Source organism: Pseudorasbora parva, chromosome 13, assembly GCF_024679245.1.
Source record: "Pseudorasbora parva isolate DD20220531a chromosome 13, ASM2467924v1, whole genome shotgun sequence".
Classification (NCBI taxonomy): Eukaryota; Metazoa; Chordata; class Actinopteri; order Cypriniformes; family Gobionidae; genus Pseudorasbora; species Pseudorasbora parva.
Genome location: NC_090184.1, coordinates 10076751 through 10103500, shown reverse-complemented (window position 1 = coordinate 10103500; position 26750 = coordinate 10076751). Strand labels below are relative to the sequence as shown.

The 26750-nt window shown below is 39.0% G+C and overlaps 1 protein-coding gene across 5 annotated transcripts in view; it reads right to left on the bottom strand.

The window, feature by feature from the left end:
• The window catches only part of plch2a (phospholipase C, eta 2a), a 216446-nt gene that overhangs the window by 44510 nt on the left and 145186 nt on the right, over positions 1-26750 (bottom strand). For 3 of the 5 annotated variants that reach the window (XM_067413138.1, XM_067413140.1, XM_067413139.1), the window contains 3 exons: positions 16819-16965; positions 6092-6335; positions 5143-5272 (listed from right to left, as the gene is read on the bottom strand). In XM_067413138.1, the coding sequence (XP_067269239.1) occupies positions 5143-5272; positions 6092-6335; positions 16819-16965 (521 nt within the window). Of the gene's footprint in view, positions 1-5142; positions 5273-6091; positions 6336-16818; positions 16966-23570; positions 23843-26750 lie in introns of those variants that run through there. The other 2 variants (XM_067413137.1, XM_067413141.1) reach the window with 1 other exon arrangement.

The following is a 26750-nucleotide window of genomic DNA, read 5'->3' as shown; positions in this document are numbered from 1 at the left end:
AATATGCCTGTAATCCAAAGGGTTTATGAACTGTAACCATTTTAGTTTGTGTGCCAGTTCTTGAGTGAAAATTGAAATATTTAGGTGAATTTCTGTCATGCACAGTTGTGGGTAGGTTTGCTTCCTAAAGCATGACTTCAGTCACTGATCATTGGCTATAATGGAGGATAAACCAGCAGCTCTTCAATCAACTGGAGAAATGGCTCATTCAATAACAGCAACCCACTGTCTCAATTAAACCCCTGCCTTGCTGAGAATTCAGCCCCCTAAAAAACAACAGCGCCTCCACATCTCTCCTACAGCTCTCAGCCCATAAGAGTCGAAAACTGTTTTCTCAGCTCACTGAATCTCAGGCTCAGACGCCAGCGCTGATCCGTAGAGCTGCTGAGTCAAACACACACATAAAGGCTTGCGGTGAGCCGAGGCGTGGAGGATGTAATAAACCCTGAGCTAAGCGCCAGAGAATTGGTGCTTTATGGTGAGAAGCTTGAAAAACAGGTCACAAACAATGAAGATGTCGAGAAGAGCAGCATTCATACTGCTCCCTCCGAGGAGCTGACATCACTTCCTTTGAGTACCGGACTGAGGTACCAAAATTATGGACCGTAAATAAATACATTACAAAATTAAAAAGGAAACTTTTTACGCAACCAATATATTTATATAACTAAATTATTACATTTTCAACTTTAAAAAAAAAGTTATTTAAAAAACTAGAGAGCTGGTTGCAGGGTTTTGCCATACATTTGCTAATGTTTTCTAAATGACTGCTACAGTATGTTATTTACTGGCCCATCTCAAAAATATTTTTTCAATAACCCATGTCTTTATGATATTCTGTTCTCTAGATTTAAATCAATGGGATTGTTTCACTTTTTGTTATTTTCCAGGCTAGTCCAGTTGTTTGAAAAACAAAACAAAAACATTAATACACCTCTTCACAACACACCACATAAATTAAAGGGTTAGTTCACCCAAAAATTAAAATTCTGTCATTCAATACTCACTCTCATGTCGTTCGACACCCGTAAGACCTCCGTTCATCTTCGGAACACAAATGAAGATATTTTTGTTGAAATCCGATGGCTCAGACAGGCCTTCATTGACACCAATGTCATTTCCTCTCTCAAGACCCATAAAGGCACTAAAGACGTCGTTACAAAGCCCATCTCACTACAGTGGCTCTACAATCATTTTATGAAGCGATGAGAATAGTTTTTGTGCGCAAAAAAACAACAAATAAATAACGACATTTAGTGATGGGCCGATGTCAAAACATAGCTTCGAACTGTTAGGAATCAGCGTATCGATTCATGATTTGGATCGTCTGATAAACTGCTGAAAACACGTGACATTGGCGATCCGAATCCTGAATCGATACAATGATTCATAAGGGTTCAAAGCTTTGTTTTGAAATCGGCCCATCACTACATAAGTCGTTATTTTAGTTTTTTTTCCCCACACAAAATCTATTCTCATTGCTTCATAAAATGATTGTAGAGCCACTGTAGTGAGATGGGCTTTGTGACGACGTCTTTAGTGCCTTTATGGGTCTTGAGAGAGGAAATGACATTGGTGTCAATGAAGGCCTGTCTGAGCCATCGGATTTCAACAAAAATATCTTCATTTGTGTTCCGGAGATGAATGGAGGTCTTACGGGTGTCGAACGACATCAGGGTAAGTTTCATTTTTTAGTGAACTATCCCTTTAAGGTATAATTCACATCAATAGAAAAAATGTTGTGGATTACATTTCAAAGTTTAATATTTAGGTTTAGGGATTTGTTTAAATCACGACATATTTAGTGTTGGGGACATAAAAATTTTGATCTAAGTTTTCAACTAAATATCCAAACAAAATGAATTACTAAATGAACTGTATCAACTATATCACTGATCTGCCAACATTGTCGCTATATGATAAATTAAATTAAGCTGATAACTTCACTGTTTTCTCCAGAACGACTGAATTACATTTTGTTGCTTTGAAACAATCGTCATTGTAAAAGCGCTATATAAATAAAGTTGACTTGACCTAATGGTTAGGGATCAGTGCATTTTTTTTATTTAGAAAAAGCCTTTGATTAACTTTGAAACCCTTGTTTTGTATTTTAATATATTTTAAAATGCAATTTATTCCTGTGATGGCAAAGGTGAATGTTAAGCAGACTTCTTTTTTTTTTTTCACTTGGTATTCTAATTTGGTGCTCAAGTAACCATTATTATTTTATTTTATTTGAATAATTAATAGTAATTATTGAAAATTTAAAACAAATAAATAAAATAAAAATGGGCATAGCCTACTGATTAACATATATATTTATTTTCAGGATTCTTTGATGAAAATAGCAGCTATTTTTTAAATTATTTTTTATTTTTATTTTTATTACTTTTGATCAATTTAATGTATCCTTGCTGAATTATAACTATTATATTCTTTCAAAGAAACCTTACTGGCATTTGACTTTTGAACGATATATATATATATTTGTTTTTTTTATTTATTTATTATTTTTTTTATTAACAAACAAAAGATTCTAGTCAGTATGCCGAGAATCACACAGGTTGTTTAAGAGGTTAAGCCAGAGAAATCAGGGCCAAAGACTTCAGGTGACATCACTCTCTGTTGTTGGATAGCAGGGCCAGATTGCCCCCCTGTGGTTTACTGTGTCTTACACTAAAGGCCATCTGTGTCCATTTACAGCAGATGGGATGGATGCTGATGAAGTGTGAAGCTTAGCGACCTGCAAACAGCTGAGGTGAGGTCTCGATCGCATACTCACACACAGTAATCCAGACGGCCTGGAAAAATACTTTGGGAATCATGCACCCCATAAGAAGGTATGTCAAACAAAGCCTTCTGCAAAGATCTTCAGTGCTGATTAATTATCTGTATTTTCATATTCAAGTTAGAATAATTCTAGATATATGTGACCACTAATAATACAGGACCACTGTCTGATGTGTATTCATTTAAAAAAATTAAAGTGACTTTTCAAAATACCAAGCTATAATCAGATTACAGGTGTCAGAATGCAGGTTGTTGGCAGTTAAACATAACTACTGTAATTTCTTCTTATGCTGATTTTGAGTTTCCTTGGCTGAGTGAATGCTTGCAAGGAACTACTTGCTGGATTTGCTGGTTCATGCCATGAAATCACTGTAACTCCTGTGATATTCTGTGAATTTTTTTGTTTGAGACACGTAATAACAACTAGTACTAAAACATTGCCAACACACCACTTTGCTTTCAGGAGTATATTAAACTGTAAAACATCATGTTGAAGAATCTAACATTTTTGGCATGGATCCAGTATCCCTTGTGTTGCTGGCAGCATCTAACATGTTTGCCGTCGTCTGGTGGGATCTGGTGAAGAGATTGGATCCAATATTCCTGGCGTTTTGGAACAATCTAACATTTTTGACATAGTTGGCAGCATCTAACATTTTTGGTGTAACGAGACCTTCAGACTGATGACTTTTTCACAGCTTTCATTGGCCAAGGACTGCCTATGAGGACATTTAACTGACATGTAACGCAACCAATTACATCCGCGACACGTTTAGGGGCATGAAAAAGTAAGGTACAGCAGATGTCCCTGCAATAACAGACCATCTAGATGCGTCTATAAATTATTAATTCAAGAATGTTGTGCTGGTTTACTGCAACAATGGAGCCGCATACTTTTGAAAATCCTGCGTTTAGTTGATTTTGGTAAGCTTTATTGTCACATTTGTAAACACGACAGCGTTCTTCTTCCATGAGGGAGTTTGGCGTCACAGCATTTGTTTCTAGGCAGACCGTTAAAAAACGCAACACAAACTTCTCGCGGACATCCTGTAGAATTCAACCAATGAGTTGATGACGTCTAAACTCTGGAAGTGTTTCCAGAAAAGTGTGCCATTTGCATCAGACGTTAAAGGGTTAGTTCACCCAAAAATGAAAATTCTGTCATTAATTACTCACCCTCATGTCGTTCGACACCCGTAAGACGTCCGTTCATCTTGGGAACGCAAATGATAATATTTTTGTTGAAATCCAATGGCTCAGAAAGGCCATCATTGACACCAATGTCATTTCCTCTCTCAAGACCCATAAAGGCACTAAAGACGTTGTTAAAAAAGTCAATCTCACTACAGTGGTTATACAATAATTTTATGAAGCGACGAGAATAGTTTTTCTGTGCAAAAAAAACACACACGAAATAACGACTTATACAGCTCTGAGACCACTTAATATAGATTTCTCAATGTTAAGTGGTCTCTTAATTCTTCGCATAGCTGTATAGTGATGGCCGATTTTAAAACGTCTTCCTGAAGCCTCAGAGCTTAATGACTGATTGATGATTTGGATCGTGTGTCAAACCGCCAAACTGCTGAAATCATGTGACTTTGGTGAGCCGAACCACTGATTCAAAACACTGATTCACAACAGTTTGAAGCTTTACAAAGCTGTGTTTTGAAATCAGCCATAAGTCATTTTTTAGGGGTTTTTTTTGCGCACAAAAACTATTCTCGTCGCTTCATAAAATTATTGCAGAGCCACTGTAGTGAGATGGGCTTTGTAACAACGTCTTTAGTGCCTTCATGGGTCTTGAAAGAGGAAATGTCATTGGTGTCAATAAAGGCCTGTCTGAGCCATCGGATTTCGGAGTGTTCCGAAAATAAACGGAGGTCTTACGGGTGTCGAACGACATTAGGGTGAGCAATGAAGGACAGAATTTTAATTTTTGGGTGGACTAACCCTTTAAGCCAATGCTCAGTGGGTGTGACGTCTGAGGCTGAGACTATAGGATCCTAACAATCTAAAAAGTAGACTGTGGTGGGTCACTTTACATGTCAGTCAGACTAACTGTCAACTTCCTGTATACGTTTTGATCAAATAAACTACAATTTGATTTGATTTGTCATTCTGTCAAAAGTATAACAAAAGCCAAAAAATATATTGACGGTTTAAGCATGTATTAGGCAAAGACACTTTAAAGAAATCAGTCAGTTATCAAACAGCCTGTGGTACCTTTGCAGATGTCATAACTTTAAAAGTTGATTTGGCAATATTTGGCAAGTGCCTGTAGCCTACATCAGTCAGTGCCAATTTTTCCTGAGAGCGCAACTGGTCATAATGGCCTGGTGGTCAGCTTACCTTAAACATCTGTTTGACTTTCTGTCTGGGCAGGTTGACATTGAGCTTGTGCAGGAGCTGTAGGACTTCACTGATGCTGAGGCAGCCGTCTCCATTCTTATCAGCCTCTGTAAAGGTCTGCTTCAACCATGTAATGGGAAGAGTTAAGGGTCTGAGACCACAGAATGGCAAGCACCTCCACCAGCTACAAAAGATTATTTCCAGAAATGTTTCATAATAACATTTAAACTGCTGATGTTCTCAAAACTGGGTATCTTTTCAAGTAACAATGTACTTTTTGTTAAAAGAGTAGTTGTCTAGCATGATAAAAAGGTATGCCACTATTCACTTATTAATATAATTCCCAGGGAAGACGATCTTGAACTTTTATATATCTCCCATTTAAGGAAGATAGCTTATGATAGCTTGATTTTAGTCAAATTATTTAATAAAAGGGTGGCTTAAAATACTAAATTATGAGTAACTTCTTGTTTAGGAGCTTCAAAGGAGTTTCCTTATAGCAGGGATTCTACACTGTAAAATCTAATTAGTTAGACTTACTTAAAAAAGCTTCCAAACCAATTGCCTTAAAACATTAAATAAAATAATAATAATAATAAAAAAAACAGTAAAGTGAAATAGGAATCATATTTTGAAGAGAACTAAAAGTACGTGATACAACCGAAGGTAACACAGTTCACCATAATGGTGAGTTCAAACTAAAATTTTGGGAAAATCAATATCAATTTATGAAGTCAGCCTATGTGATGATTTTTACAATTAAGTTAAGACATTAGGTTAACTAAAAAGTATTAGTTAAAAAACTGTTGGATTTCATAGTGTAACTTTTCTGACAGTTCTAACACATTGTTCCAATGTTTCCTAATCTACTGAACATCTCATTGATAGTAAGGTAGATAGCGTCATCTTTGTTGAGTTTCTGGGATGGGAGCTCCATTAGAAAGGATATTGGTCACGAGTGCGTTGTCGTTTGGCCAAACTGTCTTCATCGCTGATGCCGGCCAAAAGGTACTTGAGGCCAGTGATCCAGGTGCGAGCTTCTTCTCCTGTACCTGACACCAGGTCAAGGGACTCCATGTGCTCACCATAGTAGATGCTGAAGCAGCAGTTCGGGTCAAAGCTACCGTCAGAATACCGCTGGAAGATCTCAGACTGCTTCCCCTCACACACTTCCCGAATGGAGTCGATTGAGACTGGGATGAAAAAAAGAGAATATGTTAAAGTAGTTTAAGAAAGAGATGACATTTATAATATAATCCTGAGGTGTTCATTATCATTCTACTTTCCCTTAAACTGCAACAATCTCAAAGAAACATCCCCCTGCACCAACATCCTAATGCTACGAATGTGTGTAATGAAGTCTCTCAAGAACAGATTATGCAAATGAGAAGAACAGATGGCTACCTCAAATTAAACACTCTCCAATGCCAATGTATAACATCTAGAAACACTAAATTCATCAATTTGTGCTCATTTAAACCAGATCTGTCTGCCAAGAGTAGCCACATCTGAACAGCATGCTATAATAGCACATTCCTCTACCCAAAAACAAAGCACTCCAACAACGACTGGAGTGGCATCTGATTCACACACCTGTTGTCTAACACCCATGTTTAAAATGTAACACCATATCGAGGCACAATTTTAGATATATCAGTTTATTACTCTAAAATACTTGATTCTGATTGGTCAGTTATGGCTTTCTGTTTATTTCATTCTAATATTCTTGTATAATTATGCTAATCTGTGCTAAACTGTCCTATACAAATTGTTAATGCAGTTAAGGAAAAAAACACAAAAAACAAGCAAGTGCAGTTAAGAAAGACCTGATGGAATGAATGAACAAATATATATATATATTTTTCATGTACTGACATATTTCATTTTGAAACAGAAAGTTGTCGCAACATGTCAAACAGCTTTTTTTTTAAAGTAGCCAAAAGCTTTCAGTATATGTGGCTACAAGACAAAAACCACACTTGTCAGCTTGTGTAATCCATGGTTGACTACATTTCTCAGTAGTGTGTCAGTAGTTTTTTTATTATATAATATTAAATGCTGCTGTTCATCTCAAGATTTTTGTACGTGTAGTGTACTTTAAATATTATGAGTATTTAAAAAAATGTACTTGCAGATACTATACTATTACTGAAATAAAGATGGACTTATTTTGATGTGCTAACTAACATACTAATTCACATGTAAAGTTGTTTTATTTTCATTGTAAGTAGTGTGTTACTCAAGGTTTACACAATATTTTACTGCATACTTTCTACACATGCTAAATATGCTTACTATTATAACAGAAGTAATGTATGCATTATTACATTATTTCAATTATATTCCCGTTTCTCCATGTCAACCCATCTTGCTCATTGTCACAATTCCAAGCCCACACCATACAAAGTAGCTGGAGCAACTTTTTTAGTATAAAAAAGTATAAAAAGCATAAAAAGTGCCATCTGTGTGCGATTTCCAGTAGGAGACATCTAGGCTGCTAAATAATTCAGATCGAGGTGATAGCAAAAACTCAGATTAGTGTTGCATGAATCCTTCTCTAAGTTCTCTAATTATTATTATTTATTTTTTTATGAATCAACTGGTGCATACTGAAATCTTTCCGGTTAAGACTGATGAATAATTGAGTCAACTTAAGAAGATGATTAATTCCCCAGCCTGCGGCGGAATGTGGGGACTCTGAACTTTATCCCCCCTCATGAGACACAATGAACGCTGTCGTAAAGACATGAATCATTGGCTGTGCTACCGAAGTAACCTTCCCCAGTGAGGCGTAATGTCAATAACTCATGATGGCTGAGGACATTCCCAGGAAATAGAAAGGCAAGAGAGGCAGGTCAAGACACAGACATGCTAATCTATTCTAGTCATATATGCATGACAGTTAGAGCAATCAAATTACATTGTAACAGACAGAAGCATTGATTTTGAATAGAAAAATGTATGTAGCGTCTGATTAGTTTCTCTTTTTTTCTTAAGTATCCTGCTTCTAACTTTTGTCTCTTAACGGGGGGGGGGGGGGGGGGGGGAGTTAAGAGACAAAAGTTTAGTGTACTTTGTAATAATATATAATTAATTTGTACTTTAAAAAAGTACACTTTCATGACAATAGGGGGGGGGGGGGGTATTTAATGCTATTTCATACATTTTGACTAATTTGCACTGTGAGTTGGATTCTCACGAGTATTACTGTGCTAAATACACTCCTTCAGGATTCAAACAAGTTTTGGAATGTTTTTTTGAGTATGGCCCTGTATGAGGGACGGGATTGCTTGAATTGGCACTTCTCCCGGATAAAGTCTGGAAGAAGATGCATGTCAACTAGAGCGAGAGCAAGAGCGCACCCATCAACGAGCTTCATTCGGGTTATGGGAGCCATCAACAGTGCTGTCATTTTGTTTTTAGACCAATTACCAATGTTACTAAGTGTGTACACTAGTGTGTTTTTGGTTGTGAGGGAAAGATAACCTTGTTCAGATTCGGCTGTAAATGCCACATTAACACGACATCCTCATTAAATCTGATGACTCCAATCTTTCGAATAAACTTACGAATATCTATTGATCTAATATGACTTCTGACCTGTAATGTTGCCAGAATCATAATCATACACTGTTTGTTCGTCGGCCAGAGGAGAACTGGCACCCCGACTGAGCCTGGTTTCTCCCAAAGTTTTTTTCTCCATTGTGGGCCCGAAAGAGTTTTGGTTCCTTGCCACCGTTGCCTTTGGCTTTTGGCTTGCTCAGTTGGGGACACTTAAATATCAACTATATTACCGATCTGCCCACATTGATACTATATGATAATTGAAATAATCTGGATGACATCACCGTTCCCATTCAGTCGGTCACTCTCGGCGCCACGTCGGAGTTGCAGACGAATAGGAATCTCGCTTGCGAGAGCCAATCTACTTCGAGTCTAACTAAACGAGCCAATGCACATTGGCATGCAATGATTGCACCAGGTGCTCATGCCACGCCACGCGGGTATAAATGAGACACAGGTGATTGCATCAGATTATCCTTTTGCTTCGGAGTCGAGTGGTATAGGGTTATGCCAGATATCACTCCTCACTTCGCAGTTCGACTGAGAAAGAGCCTGCCTTTTGGAAGAGATCTCTTCGGTCGGTGTTGGTGTGACAACACAACAGCGGGTCGTTTGTTCTTCGGATCTTCTCTCTTCGTTGTCTATAAGAGCAACCACAAGGGCTGTTTCCACAGCTGGTTCGGTGCGCTAGGTGGAGAGCGCTAAAAAGACGTTCTCACGGCTGTTGAAGGCGTCCTGTGAGAGAGAGCGCGCACGACATGCTGCACTACATTCCTGTCTGTGTCGCCGCGGCCCCACCCCCTGCGTGTTTCAGCACCAAGGAGAGCATGACCATCTTGGAGTTGCGGTCGCGGCTCCGTCTCGCGGCTCCCGCGCTCCGCAGCCAGTAGAGCTGCCGTTGGAACGAGGTGGGCCGTCCTCGAGATGCGCACCACCCGTATCCTTCGGGGCTCCCGCGATGACGAAATGTCCATCGCTGCATCGGAGGGAGGGTCAGAGTTGTCTGGAGATGACGTGTCGGCGCAGGGGGCTCCTTCGGGAAGACCCGCTGTGCCCGATACCGATCCGGAGATGATGGCCATGCTTTCCCGGGCCAACGAGAGGGTCGGCCTCGTGTGGAACCTTCCACCGTGTCCCGAGCCTTCGAGGTTGGATGATTGGTTTCTCGGGGTGGCCCGTGCTGGTTCTCAGCGCCCCACCCCGGTTCCTTTCTTCCCGGAGGTGAACGAGGAGCTCACAAGGTCATGGACGGCACCTTTTACTGCCCGAAACCGGCCCAGTGGGTCCTCCTCCCTCACCACCCTTGATGGCGGACCTGCAAAGGGTTACACGCAGGATCCTCCCGTGGAACGGGCAGTTGCTATGCAACTGTGCCCTAACTCCACATCAAGGGGTATCGTGTCTCCCCTCCCGGGCCTGTAGGTACTCCTCCGATCTGATCGGGAAGGCCTACCAGGCTTGTAGAGAGGCCACCTCGCTGCCCCACAGTGGGTACGTCGGTGGTCCCGATGATCCCGCTTGTTCGGTCTCTGCGAGCCTGGTTAGAGCTTCCCAGTCCGTCTCGCTGGCTCATTCGGACCATCAGGCTCTGCTATGCGATTCAGTTCGCCCGGCATCCCCCCAGGTTCACGGGCGTCCGCTTCACTTCGGTGAAAGCTGCAGATGTCCGTGTCCTGCATGCGGAAATCGCAGTCCTACTGGCAAAGGACGATAGAGCCGGTCCCTCCAGCCGATATGAGGACAGACTTCTACAGCCCATACTTCATCATACCCAAGAAGACCGGTGGGTTACGGCCGATCTTGGACCTGCGAATATTGAATCGGAGCCTTCACAGGTTGCCGTTCAGGATGCTCACGCAGAAACGCATTTTCGAATGCATCCGTCCCCAAGATTGGTTTGCAGCTATCGACCTGAAGGACGCGTACTTTCATGTCTCGATTCTCCCCCGACACAGGCCGTTTCTCCCCCGGCACGTGGCGCCTCGCTGTCAGACATCTGTAGAGCTGCAAGCTGGGCCACACCCAACACGTTCGCTAGGTTCTATAGCCTATGTGTGGAACCGGTCTCCTCCTGTGTTCTCACCTCAAACGGGTAGAAGCACTGAGAGGCCTGGCTCCTGTCGGCTTGCTGCGCCTCGGCACTACTCTCTCCAGGAATGAAACTCTGTGACTCCTCCACCGCCTCGGTGCCGGTCGTGGCGGAGCGCCCGGCATCAGGCCTTTACCGCTGTATCCTTGAGAACCGGTATTGGCTTTGGCTAGGTAAGCGACCCTTCGGGTATCCCACATTTATTCCACGATTGCTCCTCTGGAAGCTTGTGTCTTTCCCTTGGGAGAGCCCTCCCTTCTTGGGGATGGAGCCCCCCTCACGGCGGCGGGCGATGGCTCAGCTCTGTCTCCACATAACTCCTCTTGGTATGATGTGGTTCCGCAGCCGCCCCTTCAGCCACGCTTTCCCAGTGTTATCCAATAGTCACTGAACGGGTCACGGAACAGCAGTATGGATTTCTCTGTGTGAGCCACGTCTCATCAGGTAAGAGAGCTCAGGTGGCTCACACAGGGCACTGGAAGGGGGCAGAGTCCATGGCGCTTTGTTAGGGATTCCTATTCGTCGGCAACTCCGACGTGGCGTCGAGAGTGACCGACTGAATGGGAACGTCTCGGTTACATATGTAACCCTCGTTCCCTGAAGGAGGAAACGGAGACTGTCCTCTGTCCCTGCTGGGGTGCCAGGCTACCTACTTGGCTCCTCAGCAAAAAAGATAATCTGATGCAATCACCTGTGTCTCATTTATACCCGCGTGGCGTGGCATGAGCACCAGGTGCAATCATTGCATGCCAATGTGCATTGGCTCGTTTAGTTAGACTCGAAGTAGATTGGCTCTCGCAAGCGAGATTCCTATTCGTCGGCAACTCCGACGTGGCGTCTCCGTTCCCTCCTTCAGGGAACGAGGGTTACATATGTAACCGAGACGTTTTCTTCAGAGCGAATTCTGTTGCATTATTTTCTTGTTAACACTCTTGAAACAATCGGTATTGTAAAAAGCCCTATATAAATAAAGGTGACTTGACTTATATTAGGATACTGTCACTACAGAAATGCAATGCATTTACATTCACTTAAAGGAACTGTATGTAAGAAATGTATTTCAATTAATCATAAAATTGCCCTGATATGTCATTAGACATTATACATCATGTTAATTACAAATAGTTCACTGACAACAGTAGTCCGGCCAGGATATTGTCATTTAAAAAGTTGTTGTTGCAGCTCTCAACTGATGTTGACATGTTATGATTTGGCCTTGAAGCTCCACCCTCCATCTACAAACGTTCCTGCTAGATCCTGCAGCCTATATGGCAACCTTGAATCAGGGGGAGGGGGAGAGGGGGTACACTGCTCTACAGTCATTTGAAAGTGATTGCAGTACCAGTTTTGGCCACAATCTTACATACACTTCCTTGAAGACAAAACTACGGTGGCCCAGTAGTGCACAACACAATGCAATTTAAAAGCAAACACAAGTTCACAACACAATGAAATCAAGCCACAACACAACAGAAACAAGCCACAACACAACGAAAACAAGCCACAGCACAATGAAATCAAGCCACAGCACAAATGAAATCAAGCCATAACACAACGAATAAGCCACAACAAAACAAAATCAAGCCAACGGAAATGCTTCCGACCACTAGGGGGCTCTCGGAATGGTAAAGTTAGTTTTCCTTCCCATTATTCTATAGATTCACCAGTCTTACAAAGATATAAACATTCCATTCAGTTTTAAGTGTATGTAATATATATATATATATATATATATATATATATATATATATATATATATATATATATATATATATATATATATATATATATATATATATATATATATATATATATATATATATATATATATATATATATATATATTAGGTTAAAAAGGTTAAAACTTATAATTTGTATAAATTAAAATGACTTTTTTAATGTTCAAATTCTAATGTTGTGTATTACTGAGTCAGTTTTACCAATACAACCAATCTGTGGAATTTTAACAAGTCTGTTTTTTAAAAGTAAAAGTAATTTTAATGAATACAAATTATATGTTTCAACTATATGGTGGAATTGGCAGATGTTCCCTTGGGCCTCAAGCACCATGGTAGCGGGTAAAAGCGCCCATATAAATATAGTATAAATATGCAGCTATTAGGCTGTATGTCCACCAAAGCGTTTTTAGCCAGCAGAAAACACTAGGCGCTCTGCTGAAAACGCCTCGCTGTGAGCGCTTGAGAGCGTTTTGGCAGGCAGCGTTTTTTTTCTCCTCAGTTTGAGACTCTGCTTGTTGTTATGATACGGAAAATCTGCGGAAGTCTTTCTAATTTCACAGGTAGTTTGGTCCTGTATTGATTCTATATAAAATTGCAGATACAATGTAAAGTATTTGCTCTGGCTTTTGTTTTAAATCATTTTATTCCGTTATTATTTGCTTGTTGTCATCTGATGACGACACGCAGAATGTGACAGTTGGTCTGTTTTGTGTTTGTCCTGCCCCTCCTCCACTGTGATTGGATGGCTGGGTGAAAAGTGACAGTGATGGGTGAAAAGTGACAGTGATGAGCGCTGCGTTTTACTCAAAGTTGAACATTCTTCAACTCTCGGCGACCAGTAAAAAACGCTGAGCGCTCAGCGCGTGAGCGTGAAATACTCGCTCAGCACCTCGGTGCGCTCCAGGCGTTCTAAAAATGCGGCGCTCTCATTGAAAACTATTGAAAACACCAGCCAGCAGCGTGAAAAAACGCTTTGGTGGACACACGACCTTATGCATGTAGGTGATTTTGAATTGATATTTCATGTTGATATACAATGGTTATACACTAAACCATTGTTAAGTGTTTATATATTTGCAGGACTGGCGAATCTATAGAGCAATGGCAAGGAAAACTAACTTAACCACTCTGAGAGCCCCCTAGTGGTCGGGAACATTTCTGTTGAGTTGTGGCTTGATTTTGTTGTATTGTGGCTCTTCCGTTGTGTTGTGGCTTGTTTCCGTTGTGTTGTAACTTCATTTCTTTGTATTGTGGCTTGATTTCGTTGTGTTGTGAACTTATGTTTGCTTTTAAATTTCATTGTGTTGTGCACTACAGGGCCACCATACAAAAGCACCTGTTCATGTAAACCTTTTGTTTTTGATGCTTTAAATGCAACAAGATGCTAAAGATAATTCAGTTTAGTACAGGCACTGTTACAGCTGGCTTCTGTGCATGTGCTTTGGTGTGTGTGCACGTAAAACCATTTTAAACAATCAAGGTTAAAACAAGTGTACGTTTTGAATGAATTATTTGTAGAGATTTGTAGAGAAGCAGCCATGATAGACAGCTGATTTGTCAGGAGGCATCTGATACTACATAGGAATTCGCAAACAATCAAGTGAGAAAAACAGGAAAAATCAAGTGAGCCCAGAACAGTTTGTGTTTAGTTTTCATGTTTTTAGTAGCCTAGAAATCTAGATGCACCCTAGCGGCAACTAGTCTAGCAACTCTCAATCGACTAGACTAGAGCTAGAAAAACCAAACTCTGGTCAGGCCAATCACATCATGTATAGAGTCGGTGGGCGGGGCTTAACATAATGACGGCTGAGTTGCGTCTTGCCTGCTACTTGTAAACAAAGAAGCTGGCGAACGGCGGGCTTTCAAATCGGCTTTGCAGTTAAGCTTTTCTTTAAGAAAAGAACCAAGAACGGCACTGAAATCATTCTTAAGAAGGGAAGATGTGTTTGGAGTTTTGCTGCCCGGATATGGTGAAAGCTAGCTCCGCTTCACATTGCTCTGGTTGGTTGTAGCGCTATCCAATCGCGTGCAGAGGGAGTCTTAAAGACAACTGTATCCCTTCGGAATGAGCCCTGCCAATCAGGCTTGTGCACAATTCAGAATTGAAATAAGAATGACTCCTAAATTCCAATTCAATTCTTGAATTTGTATTGATGTCAAAAACAGGATGTAGAATTACAATTCAAATTTGAATTAACGGAAGTAGAATTGAAATTCAAGAAAATTATTAGAAATTCATATACATGTCCATCTTGCCAAAGCAGCTTCATCTGCATCTGTTGAGAGAATCTTTAGGGTTGCAGGAAAGATCTTCAGAGCAGAACGGTGCAGAATCAATGATAAAACATTTGAGTAGTGATTGAGAATTAGATGCATCAGTTTTGCTTTGGGAGTTTTGCATTGGAATTAATGATAACTGCATTTACAATGACTTTGTTGTTTTAGAACAAAATGTATGCAGGGTTGAGGAGTGACACTTTAAAAAATTAATCATGGGTCTTGTAATTCCCCCCCCCCTCCCAAAAATAATAATAAAATAAATTAAGGTGATATTTAAAAATAGTGTGTACTTATTTCTTAAGAACATTGTGGTTCAGTGTTGTATAGAAATAAAACCAAGAGATACACTTTCCTAATTTTTTTTAAGTAAATGTAAGCAATTTTGAGGCTTGAATTGAGGAACCGATTAAGCTGATAAAATTAAGGAAAATAAGATTACTAGTTTATTTTAAGAGAATTAGATCAATTATGCAGTTTTATTTAGAGACACCATAGTGAGTTCCCAGCATGCTTTGCTTATGGCTGGAAATTAGATTAATATTGAAATGAAGGGCTGTTTAATGTGTTTTTGATTGAAGGGAAACATCTGTTAATGTTTAATGTTCATGTATGTTTAACATTTGAAAGAATTTCTGTTATGTTGAAGTTTTGACCATTATTGTGGTATTATTATGATTATTATTATGCAGAATGTTGCTTTGTTCAATGAGCAATAACTTTGCTAATGCTAGTGCAATAAAAAGTTTTGTATCTACTTGTGCCAGCATCAAACATATTGTTATAACTAATAGCAATTTAATGATTACTAAATCTATTAATCATGTAAAATCTTCATTAGTTGCTGATGCAGTAATCATTAATAAATGGGTTAGTTCACCACTAGTAATAAATTAACTCATGATTATCTGTGCATTAGTTAAGCATGGATTTGTTATTATTGTAAAGTGTTAGCAATTAATGTAATTGTTGTATTACTGAGGTAAAATGTGTAATTTAATAAGTTACGAATCATATTAAAAGGAAATTGCTTTGCATTGATAAAGTAATCCAAATCACATTTATAATTGGTAATATATAACAGTAAGCAATTAAAGTAACCTTCCTAACGCTGAATGTATGTGAGATTCAACACATTCTTTCTGTTGTGTGACTGTGGAATTTCTTTGAATTGTCATGAATTTAATGCTACTTCCTGTCATTCAAATTCCAATTCAACTTCCTGTGGGGCGGAGTCAATTCAGTTCAAATTCCAATTCGTGAATTAAAAGGAAGCCAATTCTGAAATTCTGAATTTTGCACATGCCTGCTGTCAATGGTGAGTTCCCAGACCCAACATCTTAATGTGGGTCTGGCTTGTCAGGCTATGTTTTTAGCGAACCTGGCCATATATTTTTTTTATCTGTGTCTCGTCTTGTCACTGTCCTTCTGTTACACTGTGGAGCTTCTGTCACTACAACAAATTCCTAGTATGTGTAAACATACCTGGCAATAAAGCTCATTCTGATTCTGATATTGAACCGTACTCAGACCACCTCTCGAGATGGTCTTGGTTTGCTTTAAAGGGGTCTGAAATCAGTGGCAGTGTTGGAGAGGCCAAAAATCACACAAACCACGTTTAGACCCCGTTTCGCACATTTCACACGTTTAGAAGTGTGAAAACACCCTTAGCTTAACTCAACATTAGTTTGATAGCCCTATTCTTCAGAGACAACATCTGAGACAAGATTGATACTGGCATAAATATGCTAATAGCTATTAAAGAGCCACATCTGAGCAATGAAATGTTCACATGTGGTCAGTAATAGAGAAGGCTATTAAAGGTGGAGGATTTAACCTCAGCAATAAGAATGAGTGTACGTTTAGACGAAAGCGAAGAACACCCCGCGGATGCGTAATCCGCATAAACATAAAGGTGTTGTTGTCGTGTAAGTCAACAGCCAAAACGCATAAAAAGTTTTCCATTTTCAGTTTAAAATGGTGGCGTATAAACACCACAAGACTTACTTTTGGCTTTCTCATTTTTCCTAGATGGTCGCCAGCGGATGCAGGACTTGTGTTCGTCCAAGTAGAAAAAGCGCACCAGGCCCTTGGATCCTCCACGCAGTTTCACCATCTGAGTGCCCGTCTGCATGGAGCTCATGCATTTCTCCACTAACAGAGACACAAGAGACAGGGATGAATACAGGCATGTAAGTACTGTCTAAAATATAAATGCAAAATCAGTTCATAAACAGATAAAGGTAAATAATACAATAATAAAATATTAAATGGCTTGATATTGCACAAGAGCGAACATGCACCAATGTTATTTTTATAATTTCAATTGGCAGAGGTGAAGTTCTCTGCTACTCAGGATATTATTGGTAAACCCCACCCAAGCGTTTTCAGCATTTTTTTTTTGTGTGTGTGTGTTGTGTAACCAAGAGGACTAACCATCCATCAATATATCTGTCATGCTCCTGAAACAGCCAGCAATCATTACTGTGACCTTTAAGAACCTGATCGAAATCCAATTTCATTTTCAAACACCCCTTTCCCCTCACAATACAGCAATTGTTTGGCAAGATTGAACATTTCTCCGTTCATATACTGTACTCATGAAAGCAAACACTTGTTGGGAACAATCATGTATTCTAAATAACTGGCACAATCTATCAATCTTACGTTTTCTCCAAATGGCTCATTCTGCAATTGACACATAGTTGTGAAGTGCTAAACCTTTCTGGACTAATGTTTTAACACTGCGAGGAAAGCTGCCATGAAAATAGAATTGATGTTAATTGAAATTACCAAGCAATGTTCCAACATAAACAACATTTCCAATTTACTCTTCTCCTTATAAAAAAGAAGACTGTAGCAGTACCATGGAACGGTGATAAATTGATATATGCATGGCATCACTGAACATATCCAGAAACATAGTAAAGTGTCATAACAGTGCAAGGAAAAAACTAACAAGAACAAAATCCCAGCATACTTTACGCCACCAAATGGCCTTCAGGGGCAGAGATATAACTGCAAGCTTTTTGTTTTTCATTATTCATGCACTTATGAACAGAAAGAGTGTGAAGTAACACTTAAGAAAACAGTAGATCTGGCTTTGGTAAAGAAGTTTCTTCAGAGAACAGACCGCTGTTACATAAACAGCAGATGAGCTGAGAGACGATTATATAATGATCAGTGATGAGTTCACAATAGTGTGCCATTCCTCTGCGTTTCCATCTCTTAGTATTAATGCGGTATTAATATTGACAGAGCTCATCCGAGGTGGCTCTTTATTTGATAATTATGCAGGGAGCATCGGCAGACAGGATGTATTATAAGAAGATTTTAGCAGATCGCTAAATCCAGGTTTGAGTGATTGGTGTATACACTCATGTGTTATTCAGAATGACTGTACACTGATTGCATGGCTAAAGTACCATGTCTAAGGCCAAGCGGTAGTACCAGTATCATCAGTATTAACTACTAAAAACACACGATTTTAAGTTCCAATTAGAACCACAAATGTTTTACAGCTTGATCTCTAGCTCTGTGAAAAAACATCTACTCTATGTAAAGGTGCTTTAAAATGGTAGTTCGCATCCAAAAATATATTTCAAAGAAGAAACAACATACACGTTTGGAACATTAGGGTGAGTAAATGATGACAGAAAATTCATTTTTGGGTTGCTATCTCTTTATGGTTAACATGAAATTGAATTCCTGCAGTAGACTGGCCATCCATCTAGAATATGTTCTTGCCTACACTCTTAGAAGAAAAAGTTCTGTCAGCGCTACATATTTGGAACCCCTAAAATGTTCTTTTTAGCATAAAAGGTTCTTGGAGTATACTCAACTCCAAAGAACCTTTTATGCTAAAAAAAGGATCTATAATGACAAGAAAGAACCCTTTTGGCACTTAAAAAGGTTTCTATATAGAACATTTAAAAAATAAAAAAATAAAAATTATTTAGTATTTTTTAATATCTAAACATTCTTACATTAAGATACAATAACTAGACAAGTTAAAAGTATTGTCTTGTTTTGGGGGGAAAAATAACAAAAAAATTAGAGAGTTTTTGCTTAAGGGGGGGGGGGGGGGGGTGAAATGCTGTTTCATGCATACTGAGGTTTTTACACGGTTAAAGACTTGGATTCCCATCCTAAACATAGATAAAGTTTCAAAAACTAATGTTGGACGTTTGATGGAGTATTTCTGTGTCAAAAATACTCCTTCCGGTTTCTCACAAGTTTCGGAGAGTTTTTTTCGAGTATGGGTCAGCTTGACGTCGACAGTGTGGAAGGTCCTTGTATGGGCTGTACAGGCTCTTCTCCCGGTAGGGTGCGCGCACGTGTGTGACTGAGGCGAGAGAGGAAATGCACGCACATAAACACTCGCTCAGGTGCAGATCCACTCGTCCGTGCAACACTTATGTCGTTATAGTCCGCGCCGCGCTCCACTTTATTCCTATGGGTGACGTCGAGCGACTTCAATGCTTCAGCACAGCATTCCCGGGAAGGCAGCGCTGCATTTGAACCGATTTGAACGCAGAAATGACGGGAAGCTTCACAACATTGCGGATCTCCACCGTTCACTGCTGTCACAGGACTTCACCAAATCATACCAAAGAAGTGTGTTTTTGACGGAGCGGTCCCAGTGATAAAGGTTCGGTCCTGCTTTGGAAGCAGCCGGTGAGTAAAACTGCTTCAAATGTCTAGGCTGTTGGCTATCGTCGTGTGAGTAAACATCAGTAAACGACACGATCGTGTATAGTTAATTTATCAATGGAGCATGCGATCTATGGTGTGTGTTTAAATACATTTGTTTAGCTGACCAATAATAGGTGTCAGTAAAACCACCCAAACCTAGCGTTCTCACAAAGCGTGCTTCTTCATTCAAATGCGGCTAGTCCATTGTTGTTCTATGTATAACGTTACACTAGTCTGACGTGCAAAACCGTTTTGCTTGCTAATGCTAAGGTTTAGTCGCATACAATAGTCCATAAACCGAATCATGTCTTCATAAACTGCGAGTAAACACACACAAATGTTGACAGGCCACTAAATACAGTACATACCACAGAGACGGTAGTCCTGATGTTGTTGTTTCTCTTGTTCAATTTACTTCAGCCTCCGAATGATTCTGGATCATATCTGTATTAGTTGAATCTGATTGATTGCCATGGTTTATTTAGGGTAGCGTTTTCTTCTCCACGCTTGAGGTCGTCACCGCTTTGCGCTTGTCATTCTTTAGCTCCGCCCACACGATACGCCTCCAGGCGCTCGTTTTTTTCCGGAAGACTCGGTACAGCCTATATTTCTTTTATAAATATAATAAAACTAAAGACTTTTCGGAGATGAAGGATGCAATACTACTCTACAGGTACTCAAGATTGACATGAGATTGACTGAAACTGAGTGTTTCACCCCCCCCCCCCCCCCCTTAAAATAAGCAAAATAATCTGGTATTGGGGTAAGTAAAATATTGTTTTAAGATTATTTTACTTACCCCATTGGTAGATTATTTTGCTTATTTTAAGCAAAAACTCTTAATGTTCAGTTATTTTTTTCCCAAAACACGACAAATACTTCTTGTTTTAATTTTTTTAGATGATTGGACTAGAAACAAGACAAAAATACTGAGTAAGAAAAGCATTTTTTTTGCAGTGAACCTTCTAGGGGTTCCGAAGACGTAGCACCGATAGAACCTTTTAGAACCTTTTCTTCTAAGAGTGAGCCTGAGACTTTGGGACAGGACCCAACATCAATACGACCCTATATAAAACAAGCGGTTGAGAACATGGATGGATAAAACCGCATTCTCAAACCATTTTACTTTATAATGTGACATGTCTCTGAGTGAAACAAGATATCAATGATGCAAAAATGTAGGAAGGGGCTTGATTTCGTCTGTTGGGAAAAAGTGGGTGTTTCATTTTGAAAGGCAATATGAAAAAATGAATGTCTTTCGGCAAACATTTATTTTCTATGGAATAACGAGCAGTGATGAATCATTTACAATATTACCAGGGATGTGTATTTAGAACGTAAATAGAGTCAAAATAGAGTTTAAACCACCCAAAAGGTAATATGCTGATTTGAAGAACTATAAAGTAATATCCACAGCTTATTTTCACCAAAGAACTAAACTGCAACTCAAAAACCGCGGAAAATGGTTCTTGATACAAAAAGTTTTTTTTTTGCTGATCATAAGCTTATACAAAGAACTGTTGAAGAACATTTATTTTAAGAATGTGCAATGGATCCAGCATCCTTTGTGGTTGATATTCCAGATAAACCTTTAAATAGAATGAAGCCTGGTTTATAAGTTCTATGCGATAATGCCTCCTCAATGTGCCGTAAATTCAGCCAACATTTTTTTTTCTTCCTTAAAATGCTTGCAAGAGCAGCGGCCTTTTAAATGGATCTGATCCCTATTGCTGAATGCACAGCAGGAAGTTCAGAATCAATAGGGGTTAAGCCAAACTGCTTTTTGATTGCTTGAACAGTAGACACCAAAAAGAGCTTTTGTGAATGTATCCCATGTTGTGCAAAAGCAGTCTAACGCAAGCATTTCCCATGTGGTACCTCATCAAAAACACTCCTCTAGCGGGTCTGAAATGGTTGCTATGGAAACCAGGTTGAATCATGGTTGAAATGTTTGAGAAACCTGAATGGGAAAAAAAAAGAAAAAAAAAAAAGACTAGTCATGTTGCTCGTTGACCAGCTTGAATACTCATACTCTAGTTGGCTCAAGAAAATTGTTGGCAAAAGAAGATGCACTGATTGGTGCCATTTTAAGCCCGTTTAGCAGAGTTGAGCCTCTAATGCTGCCACATAGTAGGTCAAAGGCTCGTCGACAGGATGTGTGCCAGAGAAAAGTAAGGTAAACCTCTCACGCGCCATCCATCAGGGAATTAAAGCTTAAAGGGATTGCCCATATGTCACTCCTTGTACAAACAGGTGCTTTTCTATCATGCCACACAAAAGAAATCAGCCTTCTTGACGTCTCAATGCCTTGATGAAGCCAAATGTCACACTGGTACGTTGTAAACAACCGAGGAAGAATTTTAGAGAGCAAGTAAACAACTAATGATTTATGACAGCAATGACATTCAACTGAGTTTTTTTTTCTTTACTGGCAACTATCTCTTGCCATATCTTTTTACAAGCCTCACAGTTGATTTATTGGTTTGGATTGTTCAGTATAGTGATACAGTTTTTTATTCATTTATTTATTTATTTTAACAATTTTCTTAATGATTTTGAAATACACATCTAACACTGGTGTATTTTTTTTAAAGAAAACATTATGCAGATTATTGCAGGAGTGAAATCAGCTTAAAAAATTTAAAAAGCAAAAAAGGTTATTGAAGTTTAAAATTACTGTAATGAAAATGTAATGAACAAAACATTTTCCATTTTATATATATATACGTTTTTCCCCCCACAAAATAATTTGGACTCAAACTGTTTGGAAATCAAATCTATATTTCTATCCAAGTTGTGTTTCAAATTTGAAGTTAATATCACAAAACGTAAGCCAGCTGAAAAGTTTAAAAAAGTACAAATTCCGTGGTTCATGCAGTCTAATAAAAAAAAAAAAAAAATTGAGTTTAAGCTTTCAAATGATGCTAAAATATGTGATAAAAATGTGCACCAAGTGTCCAACTATGGCGATACTGAGTTAACAGGATAACATATGACCATGATCATTATACACATTAAAACTTGTTACAGTTTGTGGAAGAACTTTTGATTTTACAAGGCAATCCAGGTTCATCAAATACAGGTTCAAATTCCAACCTAACATTTAGTATAGAGATATTTCTTATTTCGCAATAAACCATGAAAAGAAAAATTCAACTGAACTTACAGTGATCAGCACTTTAATTTAATAAAAAAGTTAGTTTTTACAGTTTACAGAAATTAGTCATGTAAGTTTTGTAACATGACGGTGAGAAGATAACAGAAGTGTCAGTGATCTGTGGAATGTGTGACTCTGTTATACTAATCATATTTAGACTTGAATGGAGGATTTTATACATACAATTTTTGATCAAAACTGTTTAAAAAACAAACAAAAAACATTTAATTAAAATATATGAATGAATGGACGTGATGCCAGTTCTGATGAGCTAGATCAGTTTACAAACCTTTTCTGTGTATAGCACACCCACGGCAGCATAAGGGCCTGTCCTAATATCAACACAACTTGAGAGTGTGTGCATGGAAAGGTTAAAAGTTCAAGGCCCTTAATGCCCAAGAAATCCTTCAAAGCAGTATATGAGGCTAAGCGTATCCCATTATTCAGGTTCATTTGCTTCGAATTTTCCATTTAGATTAATTAGATATTACATATCATTTGGTACTGAAATGTAAAGTTTTAATAATTATGTGTATTTTGTAACCCATTTGCAACTTTTTTTTATTACCTACTTAGAAGCACCCCAATTAAATTTTGTCTGGGGCTTCTGAACAGACATTTAGATGTGTATTATAAAGTGCACTGAAAATCAAAATGTGCAAAAAAAAAAAATCTGTATAAACATTACTTACAGTTTTATAACACTATGTTGTAAGCGCATCCTACTGGGTAATCATAAGTTTACACACACTTGCAGTCTTCACGCCCACTTGAACACTTGGGCCAAATACAGGAAATAGGTCATAGACAAATGGTCAAGATTCATTAAAATGAAACAATTCAAGAAATCGTTTGAAGAAATACAAAGCTGACAGATAAATTCAGTTGATCAAATTTGATCTCTTACCAAATAAGCCTAGCTTCCATTTGGATCCATACACAGTATTATCCCCAGTCCAAAAGAACCCCGCCATGAGTCGGGACAGGGTCAGCTTGCGGAGAGCCTTCGAGCAGGCAGTTGCCGCCACTGCGGTTGACACTCGGGCTAGAGGTGTAGCCGGTTTAGAGGCAGGCACTGGCTTCATTTCAGGCGCTAATGTTGGGGGCATCACGGCAGAAGTGACCGAACTGGCAGGCAGGACTGGCATCGCTTTGGGTTGTTGCCGACTTACTAGCATGTCCTTGATTTCTTTCTCGCGCTTTGCTTCTTCTGACTTCCTGCCTTTATACCCCTACAATCACTCTTTCAAACAAAGCTCTAGGCAAACCTCCATCCAACAACGTTTCCCGGGGAAATCTGACGACAAGAACACAAACTATACGTCCAAACCCACAGGATTTGATGGATAGTCTTGCAGACATCAGAATAGATTAAGCATCTGCAGTGTAGGGTGGAGCTGTCTTTCTGATGGCATGCTGTGAGATGCCGTACTAGTAAAGATGCTAACTTATTGACTGTGCAACACCTGTCAAGCTGACACTTAAATCCCCTCAGAACTGTAATCCAGGCCTGGGGGATTTAGGTAGCTTATTGTGCACAAAACCACAGTACAGAGACAGAGGAAGAGAGAGAGAGTTCATTCCATTACCTATAATCATAAAAGCATCAACATGATTGTTTTTTTAACCACTGACGCAGTGATGTAATTTAATTGTATTCGCCCATAAACAGGAAAATCATACAGATTTTTAGTGGGTTTTGGTAAAGCAAACATCACTAATACTATTTCTTATACGGTATAAATAAATTCTTAACCCTGATTATTAGAGTTTAGACTTATGATATTCAACTAAGTTAACAGAAGATAAAACAGGCAATGGATAAATGAATATTCCAGGTAAAATATACACTGCAGAATTATTAGGCACGTTGATTTTCTGATCAAATTTTTTTTCCAGGCTCATTTGACCAATTCCAAAACACATTAATTTTAATAATTACTATTTAATAATTTAAAAGTGATATATGGTAAATGGACTGCATTTATATAGCGTTTTTAACAGACCCTATGGCCATCCAAAGCGCTTTACATATTGCCTCGCATTCACCCATTCATACACCGACGGCGATGTCAGCCATGTAAGGCGCCATCCAGCTCGTCGGGAGCAGCTGGGGTTAGGTGTCTTGCTCATGGACACCTCGACACTTGGTCAAGTGGAACCAGGGATTGAACCACCAACCTTCTGGTTTGAAGACAACCTACATGAACCACTGAGCCACTGCCACCCAAAGCTACTTCACCTTGGAAACATCTCCAATCTCCGTCCCCTTTTAACCTTTCCAGATGCAGAGAAACATGTCCATGCCTTTGTCTCCACCAGGCTGGACTACTGCAACCGACTCTTCAGTGGGATTTCTGCCAGAAATATCCAGATGCTTCAATACATCCAGAATAGTGCTGCCAGAGTCCTTATGAGAGTACGTAAATATGATCACATAACTCCCATCCTACACTCATTGCACTGGCTTCCTGTTTCATCCCGGATCGACAACAAAATCCTCCTGCTCACACATAACTGCATCACCGGACATGCACCACCATATCTACAGGAACGCATCACTCTGAAATCCTCCACCTGCACCCTCAGATCTTTAGGCCAGCTGCTTCTTCAAGTCCCCACCACCAGGCTTCGTACCATTGGAGATCGAGCTTTCTGCTTTGGAACCACCTTTTGGGACCAGTTTAAAGGTGAACTGAAGAATTTTCTGTTCAGAAAGGCTTTTATGTGTTGATTGTTTGTATTTTTCTTTATTTTTACTTTTTATTCATTTTTGTTATTTTTTCCCTTTTTTCATTGTTGCACTTTGAGATTCTTTGCAATGAAAAGTGCGTTATAAATTAAATCTATTATTATGCTTTTGTAAACAAGAGAATGGATGGTATATGTGAAAGTATTGCATTGTTACTGATTTCTTGATATCTACTGATTATGTTCACGTGTCTAACTAAACATATTTAATGATAAATTACTATGCTGTCACAGGCTGGAGCATCCTTTGTATTTGAGGTGTTGTTGGTTCATTGTCCAGCGATTCGGGAGAAGACTCTGGGTTAAACATGCATGGGCGAATCATTCCGGTTGCCATTTTTCACAATTGGAAATTTACAAAACAATTCCCCACGTTTACTGTCGGGGGAGTCTAAAGTCATTATAATATGTATGACTGTTGTCCAATCATAGCAGTGGGCATTTACTTCCAAGAAACTGCTCATGGTTAATTCATGTTAGTTAATATATTAAATAATGTTAACTAATGAACCTTATTCTAAAGTGTTACCCATTTTTGTAGTATACTGTACATGTGATGCATTCATCTTTAATAAAAGTGATTAAAAAAATTACCTAATTACAGCATGTGCCAACATACCATCCCATACTGATCCTAATAGAAAGCGCTCAAGCTGAGTACTGTTGCTATGGTTACCCCCTCAGTCTAACACAACTTTACTTCACAATTTGGAGCCAGGTAGCTCAGGTAACGCATGTGTTAGTGAGACAAGGGTTTTTGTTTTTCCTGGCTCTGTGTTTGGAACAACAGTACCGGAATGAAAGTGTACTATGTCACCTAACGTATATATTTAAGGATATGGTTTCTGTTTATTTTTTATATTTAAGGCGATTACCTATAGTAGGCTTCACTCACTGGTAGCTGTTAAGGAGAAATGAGTCCTTCTTTGCCATACTGTCTAAGCAGGAAGAGAAAATTATACACTAGCACAGATTGTCTTTCACTTAAAAAAAGCTCGAAAGCATCCAGAATGATTTAAAATAATTATCTGTGTCAGGGTACGCTGTGACTAACAATCAGGTGAAAAAAGAAATGCTAAATGATAATTATATATATATATATATATATATATATATATATATATATATATATATATATATATATATATATATATATATATATATATATATTTAAAATCAATAGCACTCAAATCCCATCAATATATATTTGGGAATAAACAAGATGGCTGAAAATTTCTGGTTGAAAATAATTTTCTAATAAATAAACAATCCTGCATGTTCAAATGACTCTACCAGGTTGCCGGTTAAAGGAAAGGCAGAGGTCACGCTGTGATAG